Here is a 17,115-nt window from a genome sequence, read left to right as displayed (position 1 = left end):
GGTAACAAACACCCACCAGGGTCATTACAAACTAATTTTCCTGCACAGCTACAGTCATATTTACAGTGGATATAGTGTTGAGCAGGACTGGTCTGCAGGGATCCGTCCAACCTGCAGAGATAATCACAGTCATCAGGAGCCTTTGACTCTTCATTAATAATGGATGAACCAATGAAAGAGCACTGCTGACTGTGCGGACCTGTTGCCAAAACACTTAAGCTGCTGTTGATGGACACAGAGCAGGACAGAGAGGCAGCCGGGCATCATCACTTTCCTGGCTGAGAGCATGGTGGTGCAGTCTGGAGCACAGCCGGAAAGTAAAATCAATGAAGGAAAAGACCAGTTTGTCTGCTGGATGAAAATTCAAAGTGTGCGGTGGTTTTACTCACAGTGTCTCCTGTCTGTTTATTACTTAAAATTTTCAAGATTATCTTTGATGATGTACCCTTTTATTGTCAGTATGGAGTTGAAAATAATAAGAAAAACATGACTACACTATGTTTGCGTGTTGCTGAAGGTCTCTTTTAAAGGCCCCGAAAACCTTTTTTTTTTTCAGAAAAAGCTACTAACTGTGAGTCATGTGGTCTTTCATGAACTCACAATTTTCTGTCAATGTAAGAGCAGCTTTGATTATTTCTCTTGAAAGATTTCTGTATTTGTGCTTTTGTTGCTGGTTTGAAGTGGGCAGGGCTCCGCTGGAAAAGGCAAATGTTACATGTACTTCTTTGCACAAATCAGGATTTAGACATATTTGATGAAATCTGATAAAAGAAGGGGGGTTGTTTGCTTATGTTGCCAGATAACTTTCACAACGGCTGATCAAGCCACCCAGACAGTCCTGATGGTCTGGATAAGTTGAGCTTTTGAGGGTTAAACACTTAATGAATAATAACTAAGGATCGACTTAAGCCTGATCAGTAGTAGCTCAGCATTCTTAGTGTTGCACTATGTTGTTCACCCTGGCTCATTTCTCACCTCCGCATTGTGTGAAGTGGGTGTCAATGTCACATCGTCAGTTTCAGAAATTTGTAGACATGGTGGGACACAGCTCTTTAAACTTGATGTCAGAAAGGTATGTACTGACAAGCAGATCCGACAGTATCGACCTAGCTTTAGGGGCTTTAATGCTGTACTCAAAGTTTGACCTTTTTGTGAAAACATCATAATTGCTTGTCATCAGTATGGTGTTGTTATATATCAAGACTGCCATATTTATTTTGGCTGGACTGATATCGGATCCTGATCTTGGTTTGGTAATTCAAACCAGAGTTGTCACACAAAAAGTGCGGTAAACATAGTGTGAATTTATTTTTATAATCACAAAATGTGCATCCTGTCATGCTACTGTAGTGACATCACTATAGCTGGAAAAGCTGTCTGCAATCTTTGTCGTACTTGAAACATCATTTCAATTAACTCTCACCACCAAGATGCAGAAATTTATGGTTTGCAGTTTTAACAGTCTTAGTACCAACCGAATTATGTAACACAAGGTTAGTCAAATATGTGCTGACAGATACTACATCTGGTGATTTCATGTGCATCCTTACTGGTCACGAATGTCACGAATGGGATACTGTTCAGAGTGGCAGGTGTATATGTATTTAAGTCTGGTAAGAAGTGCAACTATTGTCAAGAACTCAGCTGGTGTCCGTAGGATTGATCAATGAAGAAATCAGTCAGATGGACAGCAGAGGCAGTGAGAAATCGCTTCTAACCTCCTGATAAACGCAACAGCTCCCTTCAGTGTTCTCCCATCTCACAAGTGTCGTGTTGGACTTGTATTTATCCCACTGTGGTGATGGTACATGCTTCAGTATACAGCCACTGGAATACTAAGTAGTTTTGATCCTGTCATCACAGTGAGCCAGTTCAAAATATGTTTGAGTCTCTTAACCACATGCTCCTCGAGAGTCCAATACCAAATCAAATAGTGCTACAAACATGGAAAAAACATGTAATATTTTCCACTTTGAGCATGGACACTCATGCAGAGTACAACCACATTTGTTACAGTCCTGCAGAGAGGAGCTTTTGATTAGAAGTTCAGGCAAAGCAATTTCCTCATATGGAGAGAATCCAGCTAATCTCAGCACTGAGGTTCTTCACTGGGAGTGCAGAGAACAGCTTCTCACAGCTTAAAACATGTTGATCTGACACTTTACATAAACTGTAGTCACATTTCAAAGTGTTTCTGAACTTCTGTGTGTTAGTCAGACAGGCTTAGAGAGTCTGTCAGAGAAGAAAATTGATGGCAGAGCTGTTAGATCAACTACAACATCTATATTTCCGCTTTGGGCTTGAAGAAACAAAGGAAGGAAGTTTTTCTTTTTGTATTTTTTTTCTCATCTCTCTCTTTTTTCAACTTTAAGGGGAACAACTAAAGAGACTAATAATATACGGTCTGTCCATAAATTTTCAATCTCACTTTTGAAATGTTTTGCATAAAATACTGCCAGGGAATTTGACAGACTTTGAAATAAACGAGCTCTTGAGTGGAGGGTGAGATGCACATTAATATAAACACAATAACGTATTACTTCCACCTGCTTCGCACTTCTCAACACCTGCTGTTGTTAACAGATGTTTACGATTGTGTATAGGCAACATCCAACCTCACCTCATCTATGCATTGATGATAGAAATTAACACCAGGAATTTAATCAGCGCTGTGTGAACAGACACTTCCTGTTTCTCTTCCTCTTTCTGTTTCTCAAACAGTTTGGGAGACTCGTCCTTTTTTCTGAAAGTAGTAGAGATGCTTTTCTCTCCTGAGAGTCATTTACTGAACTGAAGGCTCTCCTCTCTCATCAGCTGAGAACTGTGAGAAAAAGTGTCTGCTGTGACTGTCTGACTGTGAATGTCAACATACAGTATTTACAGTACACCACATACACTTTTGTAATATGTTGCTGTGTGGTTGCTGCTCTTTTATGTGTGTTACGTGTGTCCAGCAGTGACTTTGATTGGTTAATTTCAGCTGAATGTACATGAAAAAGTTTCCAAATAGAGAGAATCAGGATCAAGACGATACTACATATACACTTTTATGTTACATACACTCCTTCTTTAAACATGTCTCTCTTCATCATATGAGGAGATTCTGCTCCACTGCCTCATGATTTTGGATAAATTTATACGTTAATTATGTGTCTAAGCTTTTATTCAGCAGTGGGGGAGCCAGTTAACCTGCATGTCAACTTCAAGGGAGGGATGTAATTAGGAGAGATAGCCAGATGGACGAGATCCATCAGGCAGTCAGCCCGAAGTCAGAAATAGGGGCAGTTCACTCTTCATATTCCAAATTTAGCAGGAAGTGTTTGTTAATCCACAGAAATATCATGAATGTATGAACTTTGAATATCCGTATTTTAAAAAATACAGCACAACAAAGTATTTTCACATTGTAAGTGAGCGGACGTATACATAAGTGGTGACAGACGCTGCAAATGATGCATGTCAAATTTGTTTTCTCGATTAACCATTTGACTATAAATGTGAGAAAGTAATGAGAAATCCCTATCATATTTCACTAGAGCCCTGTAAGATGTCATCAAATGTATCAAAATTGTTTGTTTTTTGTCCCAGAGATATTCAGTTACAGAGAAAGACAGCAGATCCTCATTATTGACCTTAACCCTGAGCTTGAACTAAGAAATATTTTGGCATTTTTGTGAGAAAAATGGCAGAAATGCTCACTTGATTATCAAAATAGTTGCCAGGCATTTTCATGACATCCAGTTCTACAAATATTTAACAGAGGAGTGATTATTCACTAGTCTGAAGGTGAAAATAAGAAGAGCGTAACTTCAATGGACAGCGTGATTTGTCAAATCGAGAAAAAGAATAACACTTTTTGTGTGTGTGTTTAAATGTAAAACGTAGTCATTTACATGGTTCAACAGTAAGGCTTGCCTGATAGCCCGCGGCAAGTAAAATGCCACGTTGTGCTAGTAAATCCAGCAACTCACTCACCCAATCGGGCACATGGTAAAAAAATATTAAGTAAAAAATGTTTTAATCATTCTTTTCTATCATTGTCGTATCACAAATCATGTTCTCATTCTCTGGCACACAGCATAGCCCCCTCACCTTGCACGCTTGAAGAGAATTGAGTAGGGTAGTAGTGTGATGAACAAACATCCTTCAGGTTTATGTGACCACTGTTAAATAGAGGAACCAGTGGAGCATATCGTGGCAGGGAGTCTATTCCATTATTTGAAAGAAACTGGGCTGATCAAAAGAGTTTAATGTTCAGTGAAATATTGGGGATGGGTCATACCATTTTCAATCTGTGACACTCTGTGACCTTGTTCTTATTCACTTACTTAAATACAGATTAAACATGACAATTAACTTTAGTCTTTGTTGTTATTTGATAACTGCTAATAAATAATACAATTTGTATAGGGGCAAGTAAAAATTGACTTTGGGCAAGTAGATTTCTGACTCACTTGCCTGAAAAACCATCAACACTGAACTGTGATTTAATATGTTCTGATAGCGTTTGTGTGTTTTCAGTCTTTTCCAGGTAACAGTAATGCAGACAGCGTTGTTCAGTACAAGCTGCAGCAGCCAGCGATCGCTCGTTTCCTCCGCCTCATCCCTCTGGACTGGAATCCCAGCGGACGGATCGGACTCCGACTGGAGACCTACGGATGTCCTTACAGTAAGTCCCGTCTTCTTCTTCACCAGCCTGACTGTGCACTTAACCTGCTCTGGTTATTGGAAACAAATACACTTGATCGTAAACTTTGTAGAGAAATTGATTAAGCATTCTTAGAGGATCATTTACTGCAAAAATCTAGTTTACAAAATCGAATATGAGCATCAGGTGAATTAATCAAGTGATAAAAGGAAGAGTTCAGGAGGAAACAGCTGAATGAATGCAGTAAGATGGATTGTTTGCAAGGCAGCACTGCCAGTTATTAGATTAGAGTTATGGGATTAGTGATATAATAAAAGTTTGTAATGTTTCCATGCAGCAAAGAAAGAAAAGTATGATGTACTGGATCCTCTGAATAGTTTTTTATAATGTCTTTTTCACATGTATGTATGTACTGTACAACATGTTGTGTTATCGCTTTGCTTTGCACACGTCTTGTTACTTCATTAACACATCATCCATCACACATTTTCTTATTGGTTTAAATTTGTTTTGTGTTTTTCATATTTTCCTAACACAACAACCAAGAGGCACAAAGGCTCACCACCAACTGTTTGTCTCCTCTGTTATCAACAGTGACAACCACCATGTTTCACACTTCCCCATAGCTGGAAAACATATTGTGTAAACATTTTAATTGGTACTGTTTCCATTTTGCATATTTCACAACAGATTTGCAGTATCAGCCCTGGCATCAACAGAATGAAAATAAACACGTTGCACGGTGTTTTTCAGATTTGAAAACATATATTTAACTCATTCACCTTCTGTCTTTCATGTTTCACAGCAGATTCTTAATATAACTGTTGACTCACACTCGCAAAAAAAAAAATATCACAGTTTCCCCACTTGTGTCGACCCACCTTTCGCTTTTCAAAATGAAAATAAGCACATGTCATACTCTCAGCTGTCACAGCTTTTTTTTAATTTTAGACGTATAAACATGTGCTGTCAGTTTAATTTGCTGAGTGCAGATTAAAGGTGTTTTATATGGAGTGTGTCACAAATGAAACATTTAAAAATAAAGCTGGAACTAGTAACTTTAATGTCAACAAAGTCTTTCTCCACAAAATGAACCAGATGGCAGTGAATATATCTCGGAGATGCATTTGAAATACAATCTATGCCCATTATGGCAAGTAGATGTGTCAGTGGACAAGGCAGAGACTCACCCAGGCACACTGTTAAAGGACTCTGTAGCCTGTAGGTCTGTTTAAATGACTCTAGTCTACAGAAATAAAATCCACAGAGACCAAGGCCCTGACTGCTGTTATATTTAATCATTAAAATATAGCCAGTAAGCCAGACTAATAACTTGATATTGGCTGTAGGTTCCATGCACACCAGTGCCAGCACCAGTGCAGCTTTGCGTTCCTATAAGCATCTGCTTGTCAGCTTTCATGAGGGGGCCAAATATTTTTGTTTGGGGGGGCCAGATTTAATCCATGGGACTACTATTGCTATGGGGTTTTGTTTTCCTCTTTATTGTTTTGGCATTTATGGAAAAATTTCACACAAATAACTGTTTTTTTTTCATAAAGGCTACTAATCCAAAGATACCCTATAATGTTGATGCTGTGAGGCAGGACTCCCAAGAAATATCAGTTGATCGTGTGTGTTTGTGTGTGTGTGTGTGTCTCGAGGGACTTTCTTTTTTATCTTGCGGTTTTCACCACCACTCTAAGTATGATGTACTGTTTCCTCTGAATACTATTTTATATTCAAACTCTCGAAAGTATAAGTCCTGCATACTCATAAGGTAGACGAATGGCATGTAAGACCTTTGCAGTCACTTGCTTTTGTGACTTTGCAGCATGTTAAGTACAACGCCTTGTTGGAGAAATGTGTGCATGTGTGTTTCTGTGTGTGTGAGGCAGGGTTTTAATTTGAGAATTAAATTGATGTTTCATAGTAAGGGAGTTCAAATAGTCTTGACACCCCATTTCCCCCTCACACACACACACACACACACACACACACACACACCTCTCACCTCAACTCGCATCATCTCACCGCAGCTCAGCCCAAACTTGAGAACAAAGGTGCTATGTTTTTATGAAATGTGCTAAACAGAATACAGATCCAGTCCTCCCTGAGAGGTTTCTCTTCACCGTCTGATGCACACAGACTCTGTTAAAAAACACTATATCAGACTAACTTACTAACACATTCACAAAATTTCATGAAATTCAGCAACTCTGAAACACGGGTTATCTGTTACAATACTCTGAAGAATACGTTCCCCGCACAGTGAAAGATGATGTGACAGTAGCACTTAAATACATTTTTACCCGGTCAGATGAAAAACATGTTCATAGTTAAGCTTTTGTCTTTGTTAAAGTATTGGTTTAAATGCTTCACTGCTGTTTGGCAGTACGATGTATGCTATGTCTCCCTACTTTGTTTTTCAGCCTCTGATGTGGTGAGTTTGGACGGCGGCGGCAGCAGTCTGGTGTACAGGTTGAGTCCCACGCCAAGGCGGATATCCAGAGAGGTCGTCTCTCTGAAGTTTAAAACCCTGAGGAATTCTGGGACACTGCTGCATGCAGAGGGACATGGAGGACTCAGCCTCAGTCTGGAGCTGGAGAGAGGAAAGATACTGCTGCTGTCCAGACAAGGTACAGTACAAAACCCCATATACTGATATCTACTGGCAGATACTGACAGCTACTGAGAAACCTCCTTGAGTGTTGCACAAAAATCTGTTGAAATGTCAGGATTACCTGCAAAAGGGTTGAAGGCAACTTGAAAGATGCAGGAAAACTTTTTATTTGTTTCTTTTTTTTACTGTAAGTCACTTTATGTTTGTACTGGTGTAAAGGTTGAGGACAATATAAACCCTTCTGAAATAACTTGGCTCACTCTCTGCTGCTGCATCTCTGTCTAGTTACAGCCATGATGAATGGTAACCGTTCACTGTAGCATGTGTTAGGGCTGGACTCTGCAAGACTTGATGCATGGTTTATAGTCTGTACAAAGGTGTGTGTGTGTGTGTGTGTGTTAAACCAGAGGTTGTCACGCTGCCATGCTGAATCATCACCATATGGTTCACCTCCCAGGAATCCCATCTGGCTGCTGACATACTTTCTCCATCCATCCATCCATCCGTCTGTCCGTCCGTCCATACATCCATCCATCCATCCGTTCCCTCTTTATTCCTCCTTTTTCTTACTCTCTAAATCTCCTCCATTCTCTCTCGCCCCATTTCCATCTCTCAAAACACACCTTCCTCAATCCTATCCTATTTCTTCCTCATGTCCTTCTTTCCACTGCTCCTCTCTGCCACCTGTTTCGCATATTCTCATCCTTATTTCCCATCGCTACCTCTATTCTACTGTCCTCTATACTTTCCTCTGTCTGTTATAGAAACAAGTCCCATAAAGAAAGAGGGCAATACATTAAAGAAAGAGTGAAGAATGTGTCACTGTTAAGAATCTGTGCCTACTTAAAGGAAGACAGTTCCACCTTAAAGACGATGTCACCATAAAGACACACTGCAGCTCAGTGAGAGGAAATTAAAGCCATCAATTGAAATGAGAAGACGGATTGGGAGGAGCTCCACTTAGGCTGTGACAGACCAACTCTGAAAACAGCAAGCAGTCTTTCTTTTCTTTCTTCTTTGTCTGTTTCTGTCCCACCCCCAACTCTGTTATGTTTTCCTCCTTCTCTGTTGTAATTATTGTTGTTTGTCTTGGTTTGTCTCCCGAGATATTCATTTCCTTTATTTGTTATATCAGAAGAGGCCATTTGCAGTTTTTCCAGCTGTAAATTCTTCATCTGTCTATCTCGCCAAGTTTTCCTGACATTGCTGCATTTTTTGGTCTCTCGGATATGCTTTTGCAATTCTTTACCTCTTTTTCTCTTATCTTGAGTTGGATGCCCTTCATCTTTCTGCCTCTCATTATTTCTGTCTCTGCCTTCTTCTCCTGCCTTTTCTTCTTCTCTGTTTCCTATCCTTCTCTCTCTCTATATCTCTCTCTCTACATAGGCTTTTTAGTTTACAGATTGTGTAATGTAGGTCATCTGCTGTGTGCATTGACCCTGAGCTCTGCTCTGCTGACACTAACACATTCAAGTCTGACCTCGAGCTTATGAGGCAACTCTGAGTAACAGCCTGCACAGAAACAGCAACACAGTCCTGGATAACAGAAGAACAAAAGCACTGGTTGTTTTTAGTCAATGCAAACTCTTGTGTAGTTAAATTCTGTCTGATAATGTCTGATAAAGTTAATTTAAGTTGAGTTTGGTCAGACTGAGTTCAGGATCTACACCTTATGAGCCTATGAGGATTTTTTAAAGGGCCTTGTCAAAGGATTTTTCTTGTTTTTTCCCCATTTTTTCAGCTTTGTGTCTACAAATCAAACCTAAATCTATATCATCCTTAGTTCTTGATTTTTCTTTAATGATAATTTTAGCCCACTAGTTTACAGAAGCTCCTAACAGCTAAAATAAACATGCAGCTTTATTAAAATTCTAAAACCATTGTGTTTCCTCTCTGCTTTACATCCATCAAAATGTCAGTTTGGTATATATATTGTATCTTTGTTGGATCACAATTCAGCGCGTTCCTTTCCTGTCACTTTATTCGTTTTGAAAAACAAACATGCCAGGGGTTGGTGAGTTCTACTCCAGTGCAACATGATGGCTGAGGGGTTTTGAGTATTGCGGATTTAAATTTCTGTTTATGAGAACCACAAGAGCTGTCAGTACACACATTTTAGAGCATCCACAGCAATCCACAATAGCGACTGACTCCTAATGTGTCGGGATTCTTCCAAGAGGTCATAAGATAAATCTGAAGGGGCACAAGATGATAAATAAGGATAGAAAATAAAGGTTATCATTCTGCTATACACGTTTCTTTTCATTTTTTTCAGCTTTTCTATAATCTTTGCTTTTTTTTGATACGCTGGATAGTTCTCTTAGGGCATCTAATAATTATTTAAAGGAAACAATCTGAAAAGTTTGGAGAGAAAAATAACTTTTAGGTAGAGTGGTGAAGTGTAACTGGTGTTGAGGGTACGTATGTAGACACTGCTTCATTTTAAGGGGCCACAAGCCAAAAAGGATCAGAACCACTGGTCTAGAACTCCTGGGTTGTTTGGAAATCATACATCTAGGTCAAGTCAATATGCCATGCCAGATATTTAAACTCAGCACCTGCAACAACATTTTAGCAGCCTTGAAGCATCTGACTGGTGTCTAAAACATCCTTCAGTGCACCCAGAACATCATGGAACACAGATATCATTGTAAAGGATCCAGAAAAATCTCAAACAGGCAGAATCTTCTCTAGAACCTCCAAAAAATACCTGCAGCAGAACATTCAGACCATTTTTACAGTATCTTATAACGACAGGCTAGAAAGGTACATACATTTGAAAAGTTGCCTAACTTTTCCTTCCTTGTGAAAGCAGAGAGAGGCAAGGCAAGGTAAACTTTATACAGCGCATTTTGCGGGAGATTCAATGTGTTTCACATTGAAAAAACAAAACAGAACAAAAACATGCATATACAGCATGTACATATACAGATGAATGTAGACAACTAATAATCCAACACTTTAAACATAATAAAACAAATCAAATGCATAGGACAACAGGAAGGTTTTCAGTCTGATTTTAAACACTGTTAATGTACATCTAATATAATCTGGCAAGGTATTCCAACAGCTAGGACCACGAAAAACAAAATCTGCTTCATTGACTGTGGCTTTAACTCTCGGAACAACTAGAAGGCCTGAGCCAGAAGACCTAAGAGTTCATATTGAATGAGTAGGTCAGAGAGGTACTGTGGAGCAAAGCCATTTAGGGCTTTATATACAGGGAGGAAAATGTTGTGGTCAATTCTGAAGCTGACTGGTAGCCAATGCTGAAATATGAGAGCAGGTGTGATGTGATCAAATTTGTTCTTTCTTGTTAGGATTCTGGCAATGGCATGCTGTCTGTCTGTCTCGTCTGCATCTGCCATTTCAGTAGTCCAACCAACAAGAAATAAATGCATGAATACGTTTATTCTGCATCTGCCTGAGACAAGAAACCTCTTGCTCTGGAGTTCTGACACACTAGTATAAATCTTTATCTTTATACACCATCAATATGCTTAAATATTTGCTTTTGTGAAATGTTTAGGCTATAGGCATCAGTATGTGACCTTGTGAAATCATTTAGGGTTTAAACATTATGTTTGGAGCTGATCACAATGACAGCAGTTCCTCTTGCTGTGTAATCACATTTAAAGTCACAACTGCAGTGAAATTGCAGACTAGATATGATACGGGGTTACTTTGGAGGAAAAAAACCTCCAAGTGTTCAGCAGAGGCGGCAAGAATGAGGCAAACACATGCAGTCTGACCCTCCTCGACATTAATAAAAAATGTAGCCATTTGCAGTTTTTTAAACTGTTATCTGGAGATTTTGCTGAGCATGCTCGCTCTTGTTAAGCACTAGTTTGTCTCATACAGTCTCACACATATGGATTCACTGCACTCCACAGTCCCAGACGTCTGCAGAGCTCTTTGTAATAAAATGACCGACATATCTTGAAAACAAAGACGAAAAAGGTTTTGACTTTTGAGACTCTGTGACCTTTCCTCTTGTGGCAATATCACACCAATCTTTAAATATTTCATATCTGTTGACCCGTTACTTGTTACAACATAATATTTGCTGTGCACAGTCATGCTCCCAGCAGGAAGCAACCTATTGATTTTTGATGACCCCATCACATTTCATGTAACAATCCTCATTGACAGCAGTCTTTCCGCTGGGGACAACGTTGCTTTTTCATATTCCACATTAAGATATTTTCAAATTGATCCAAAGATTCAAACTACTGACTGTCCAGACAAAAACCTACATGCACAATTATTGGTGACACTTCTTTTGTTTTTAAAGTATGATTGATTTTCTTCCCTGATGACCTCAATGATATTTAAAAAGGGACACACTGACGTAAATAGAGACAGACAGCAACAAAAAAGCAAAAGAAAAAAGTTAAAGACACAAGTGTCTATATATTAATGTCAATAGAGTGATTTTCTTTTTATTTCCTCTCTAATCTCATATTGATTCCTGCTTTCTCTTTCCAGTCATTCAAGCAGTAATCAGATCATCCATCCAATGAAACACTCAGTCATAAGGTCCTCTCCCTCTCTCCTCCACCTGCTACAACATAATAATTATTCCATCAATCAATGCCAATAAAGTGATCTATTTGTTTTTAAGTGCAATTGTTCCTTGAATATTGATTGCACTGTCTCTTTCCACTTGTCTAGACTGTAAACAAATAACTCATCACAGTAATCGTTTTGACAGGAAAGACTTCCTCTGTATCGTACTTACTCTCTTTAGATGAACCTTTTTTTTTCACACAAAATGGGTTGAAACATCGAAGATACATTTGTCCATCAAGTCTGTCTCTGTTTCTCTCTCTGAAGTTGAAATTGTCTCCCCCTAAAGAATATCTAATACATTTTTAATGACTGACTCTATTCAGCTCTTTCTACAGTTCCTTTTCTCAGCAGAAACACAGAGTTTCTCTTCTAGTACTTTGGGGGAAATGCAGAAATGGATCCACTAATTTGGACCTACAGTACTGACGCTCATCTATCATTAATGATGTCTCACTATGTTTCCTCTGCAGTTTTTCAAATCACGTCTTATCACATATTTGGTTTCAATTCTCAAATTCTAGTTATGCAGATATCCAGTAGTCCCTAATGAGATGAGATAGGCTGACCTCGGCATGCTCCTCTCTGTGGAGTGCTGAGAAAATTAAAATATTCATCACAATAAAGAACCTACTGGGCTGGTGTTCATTTTTCTCAACACTAGTTCAGATAACTGAGTGAAAACAATCTTCAAACTGATATATCTATCAGAAAATACTTCCTCTTGGCACTTATCTCCCGCTAACTCCTTTCTTCCTCTTCCTCACTCTCTGCTTTTCTAGGCAGGACTTCATCCTCTGAACCTCGACGTCTTGCCTCCCTCGGCAGCTTGTTAGATGACCAGCATTGGCACCATGTAGCAGTGGAGCGGCGCAGCTCTCACCTCAACCTCACTGTGGACAAAAACACATTAAGGGTTCAGATTCCTGCAGAGTTTAACCACTGGGAAATTGAGCAGGTGTGGGGAAATGTATAGACACACAGCTACATACACATACAGTACATATTTCTATTATCTCATGTGCATGTTACTGTCTGTGGGTATGTCTTTGTCTTTTTGAACCCATACAGTTGAGTGTTGGGGTTGTCCAGAAACCAGTCCTGTCCAAGAGGAATTTCCATGGCTGCCTGGAAAACCTGCTGTACAATGGCCTCAACCTGATAGAAGTAGCGAAACACAATGGCCACCAAGTTACAGTAATGGTGAGTTAATGTAGCTAAACTCAACCGTCTGATAATAAGGTCCGATGTTTAGAAGTAGCCAGTTAAACAATAGTAGCTAGTTAAATATTTTTATCAGAAGGGAGTATTAAGTTGACCTCAGGCATGTCCACAAGAGGAAGAAGTTTTGGTGGCAACCAAGATTGATGTTGGATGTTAATATTGTGCATCTCCCAGATTTAAAACTCTCTCAAATTACTCAGCGATCCTATGGACTTGAATACAAAATCCCAAGCATTGTAGAAATATAGCTCAAATAAATAAAGTTTGAAAATTTATATTGTGTACGTTTATGTTCTCATATAGTCTGTTTAATCCTAGTTAGCCCTTGCTCTTCATTCTGCGCACTACCTCGTACAAACTATTTGCTGTCATGCACTGGGTCTGAAACCACCGTAAGTTTGCTGTTGGCTAGCTGTAAAATTAAGCTAACTCAAAAGACCTGGTTCAATGACGCTATTTCTACAATCACTTATGACTTATAATATACTGTATTAGTAATTACTACAGTGTTGTTTATAGGATGACCACTATGTTAAAATGCTGAGCTAATTTTCTGGTAACCCCAATTAATTCTGGGCTACAGTGTGTATATGCAAAAGCAGACAACAGGATACTGTGAAACTAAGCTATAAAATTAAGTTAACCCTTTTAAGTTAGCATTACTTAAAAGACAGGTTAGCCTAGTGATATAAGAACTGTTGCAATATTTTTCTATTGAACTTACAGAAGCTTCACTTCTTAGATTAACCATCAATGCAAGGAATCACTAGTCATAATAGAGTAATTGTATACCCAGTAGAAATTCCCATAAACCTAAAAGTGCAGCATTAGATGGTATAGTCTGAAAATAAAATATAGTTCATGCATAGCGTAAATTATAAAACAGTGCTGAAAAACTGTAATGAAAGTAAGGGAGATGGAAAACTATGGACTGTACAAAATGCAAACAGTAATGTAACACAAAAATCTATTTTTTAATTTAAATTTTAGCAGTATAGTGTAACATACTGTGGGTGACATGTTGGTAATACTTTAAGTCCCCCCAGTTTTTATTTACAAGAAGCATACAAACATGTAATAAATGGTTTGTAACACACTATATTGTAGTTATACAATAGTCTCTTCCTTTACAGCAGGTAGAGAACAATAGCTTTGTGTTTTTAAAGTTCAGCTTCTTCTAACACTCTGAGCTCTTAGGCTTTATATCTAAGAGAGAGTAAGAGCGTCAGTTGCTGGAGAAGGGCCACTGAAGCCAAAATCTGCTCTGGCTGCCTCAGATTGTGGCCCTCCATAAAATTCTGATAAAATATTATATTATTATTATATTATTATTATTATTATTATTATTATTATTATTATTATTATTATTATTATTATTATTATATTTTTTATGATATTATAATATTTTTTGTGAATTGTAAATATTAAATACTAACCAGTTATTCAATGCAGTGCATACAGAACCACAGACCATCATGTATAATTTTGTCTTAGAATTTCCTGTGGGTTAAATTTAGCAGGTTATAAGAATCAATTTTGTTTCAGTTAGATTTATTGCACAGTGTATGTGTTATAGAATCCTTTTGTCCCTGCAGGGATTGAATTTTAGCAGTCAAGTGTCAGACGCTGTTGGTTGATGTGAATGCTCGTGTTGCTAAATGAGCTGCTTGCTGGTTAATGAAGCCAGGACAGAGGAGTGTAGATGGAGTGATTAGCCTCTCACTAATGCCTCCTCATCTTGGCCATTTGGACCTTTAGATGTTTCTACATTCACGATGAGTGAATTGGGGAGAGGCTGTGAAGCGTTTCTGCCGGGAGTAATAACTGGTATCTCATTACAATAAAGGTCCAGACAGGAGAAAAAACATGAATTCTTGGTAAAGAGGTTCAGAAATTCACATGCATGGCTGAAGCTCTAATAGAGGCTCTTATAAGGTTCCAGGCACAAATTTAATACAGTGAGAAGATGGTTCTTCATATGGCTCAGTGAAGGAGGGATTAATATAAAGAAAATGTGTGACTCTGGGTGGAAGAGAATTGATGTGTCAGTACAGGAGTCTTAAGGATTTTCTTAAGGACACACTGCTTTGTGTTGAGCAGTGATACAGCCCACTCCGACATTAAATTGTTGTACATCACTTTAACTGCACCACAAAGGGCTTTTAGATGTCATCTCTGTTTCCGGAGTATTTTGAAGATAGCAGGCTGATATTCCCAGCAGACAGCCGAGACTGTAATATATTACTGCTTCATCCTTAGCAATGGACCCAGTGTCATTATTTACATCAATGGACTGTAACAGTGATGTCAAGATATTGTAGCAGTGAGCATACTACATGCTATGTTGTTTTTTTTTCATTTTCATTCTTTATCTCTCTTACCTCTACACTAGGTGACTTTTTAGTTTGCTCTCTTTATCTTATTCTGAGCCTTGCTGTTATCATTCTGGTAATACCGGTGTCCTCTTTAAGGAGACTTGCTGATGAGATCACTGCGACATGAGGTCACATCGACACGCCCTCTGCAACTGATTAATATTCATGTTTTTTGTTGTTGTTGTTTTTTAATCTCTGTTGTAATCATTTTTCTGTCTCACCTCCCCTCTCTGCATCCCTCTGTCTCAGGGCAATGTGACCTTTTCTTGTGCTGAGCCAGTCTCCGTTGCCGTGACGTTCCCAGGCCCCCAGAGCTTCCTCCAGTTGCCGGGGGCGACAGCATCTACCTCTGGGGGTGTGTCCGTGGGGTTTCAGTTCAGGACGTGGAACAAGGCGGGGCTTCTGCTCACCTTTGACCTTCCTCAGAAAGGGGGCGTGGTCTGGCTGTACCTGAGTGAGGCCAGACTCCGGCTACAGATCCATAAAGTTGGCAGGGCGCTGCTGGAGCTCAGCACAGGTTAGTCTAATCCAAAAATAGATTAAATCTCCAGATCCACGTCCAACCACTAACAGTTAAGTTATTGGTTTGTCTTGCATAGATATTGAGTAAACCCCTATGTGCATAAGACTGAGTTAGCCCCTCTGTTCCATGTTATTCTCATCCCAAACATTTAAAATTAATGAAACCATAAATCAGGTCAATAGAAAGTATGAGTAGTCCATCAGATTTTTTAAGAAACAAATCTTGCAAGCTTTTGGGCAGATCTTGAATCCCCTGCTTAAAAGGAGTCGCCAGTATTTCTTAGTGAATGTGTGCTATTGTGGCTGTGGCTCTCTGGACCGACTGTGTTCAGTGAGTGGGACAGAGGAGCAAGACCTTCAGTTGACCAATCATCAGCAAGACAGAGACGTGAATGAGCTGAGAATGTGCATACCTAACGACCAATCACTGATCTGCATTGTTTGACCAGGGTATTCCTTCTTCTTCTTCTGTGTTTTTATTCTAAACTTGTATTAACTGTTCAAGTTTGATTTTTTACACAGAGTTTGCAAAAGTTATTCCAGAGTGGGTTTTTTTTCAGTTTGATTTCATTTTCTTTACTTTCATTTTTAAAAATCTTGTTTAGGCTGTATGTGGTAACGTTGTGATGTCACAGACAGGCAAATTAGCATGTGAAGTCATCCAGCAACATCTAGCAACTTTTGGAGCAGGCTTTAGCTACTTTACACCGAAAACAGTTGGCAACACTGGTCTTCGTACGGCACATATATAGTTTACAATGGTAATGGTGACAGATACACCTCTTGAAATTTCTGTCTGTCTGGAATGACAACTTCTGTTGGCAGATTTTATCATGTGTAGATATCAAAGCAATAGCTAATGTTACCTCCATGAGTTGGTTAATGATACCATCTCTTGCTGTCTCCAGCTGACAACTGACTTTTAAAACTATAATCTTGTAAAAGGAGTCTTAATATGCATTTGATGGCTGCATACATGACGTTATGCTAAAAGACTGAGGCTAAATCCAATAAAGAGCAGGACAGAGCTGCTAATAAACAGTGGATGTGCTGGTCGTGTTTTTTGTTTTTTTAAACATAACCTAATCTCACAAACCAGTGAGTCAGTTATTGATGCCCTCTTTGGCTCTGGGCATAATGTTCGGTAAACTTGTTAG

The 17,115-nt window shown here is 38.9% G+C and overlaps 1 protein-coding gene across 1 annotated transcript in view; it reads left to right on the top strand.

Moving 5' to 3' along the window:
• Positions 1 to 17,115, top strand: part of LOC121909245 (contactin-associated protein-like 4) — a 120,613-nt gene that overhangs the window by 51,408 nt on the left and 52,090 nt on the right. Inside the window, exons 4-8 of the mRNA XM_042429710.1 lie at positions 4,522 to 4,669; positions 7,078 to 7,284; positions 12,620 to 12,795; positions 12,909 to 13,040; positions 15,686 to 15,953. Of these exons, the coding sequence (XP_042285644.1) occupies positions 4,522 to 4,669; positions 7,078 to 7,284; positions 12,620 to 12,795; positions 12,909 to 13,040; positions 15,686 to 15,953 (931 nt within the window). The remainder of the gene's footprint in view (positions 1 to 4,521; positions 4,670 to 7,077; positions 7,285 to 12,619; positions 12,796 to 12,908; positions 13,041 to 15,685; positions 15,954 to 17,115) is intronic.

Source organism: Thunnus maccoyii, chromosome 12, assembly GCF_910596095.1.
Source record: "Thunnus maccoyii chromosome 12, fThuMac1.1, whole genome shotgun sequence".
NCBI lineage: Eukaryota > Metazoa > Chordata > Actinopteri > Scombriformes > Scombridae > Thunnus > Thunnus maccoyii.
The sequence above is the reverse complement of the archived record's forward strand: the minus strand, read 5'-3'. Positions and strand labels throughout refer to the sequence as shown.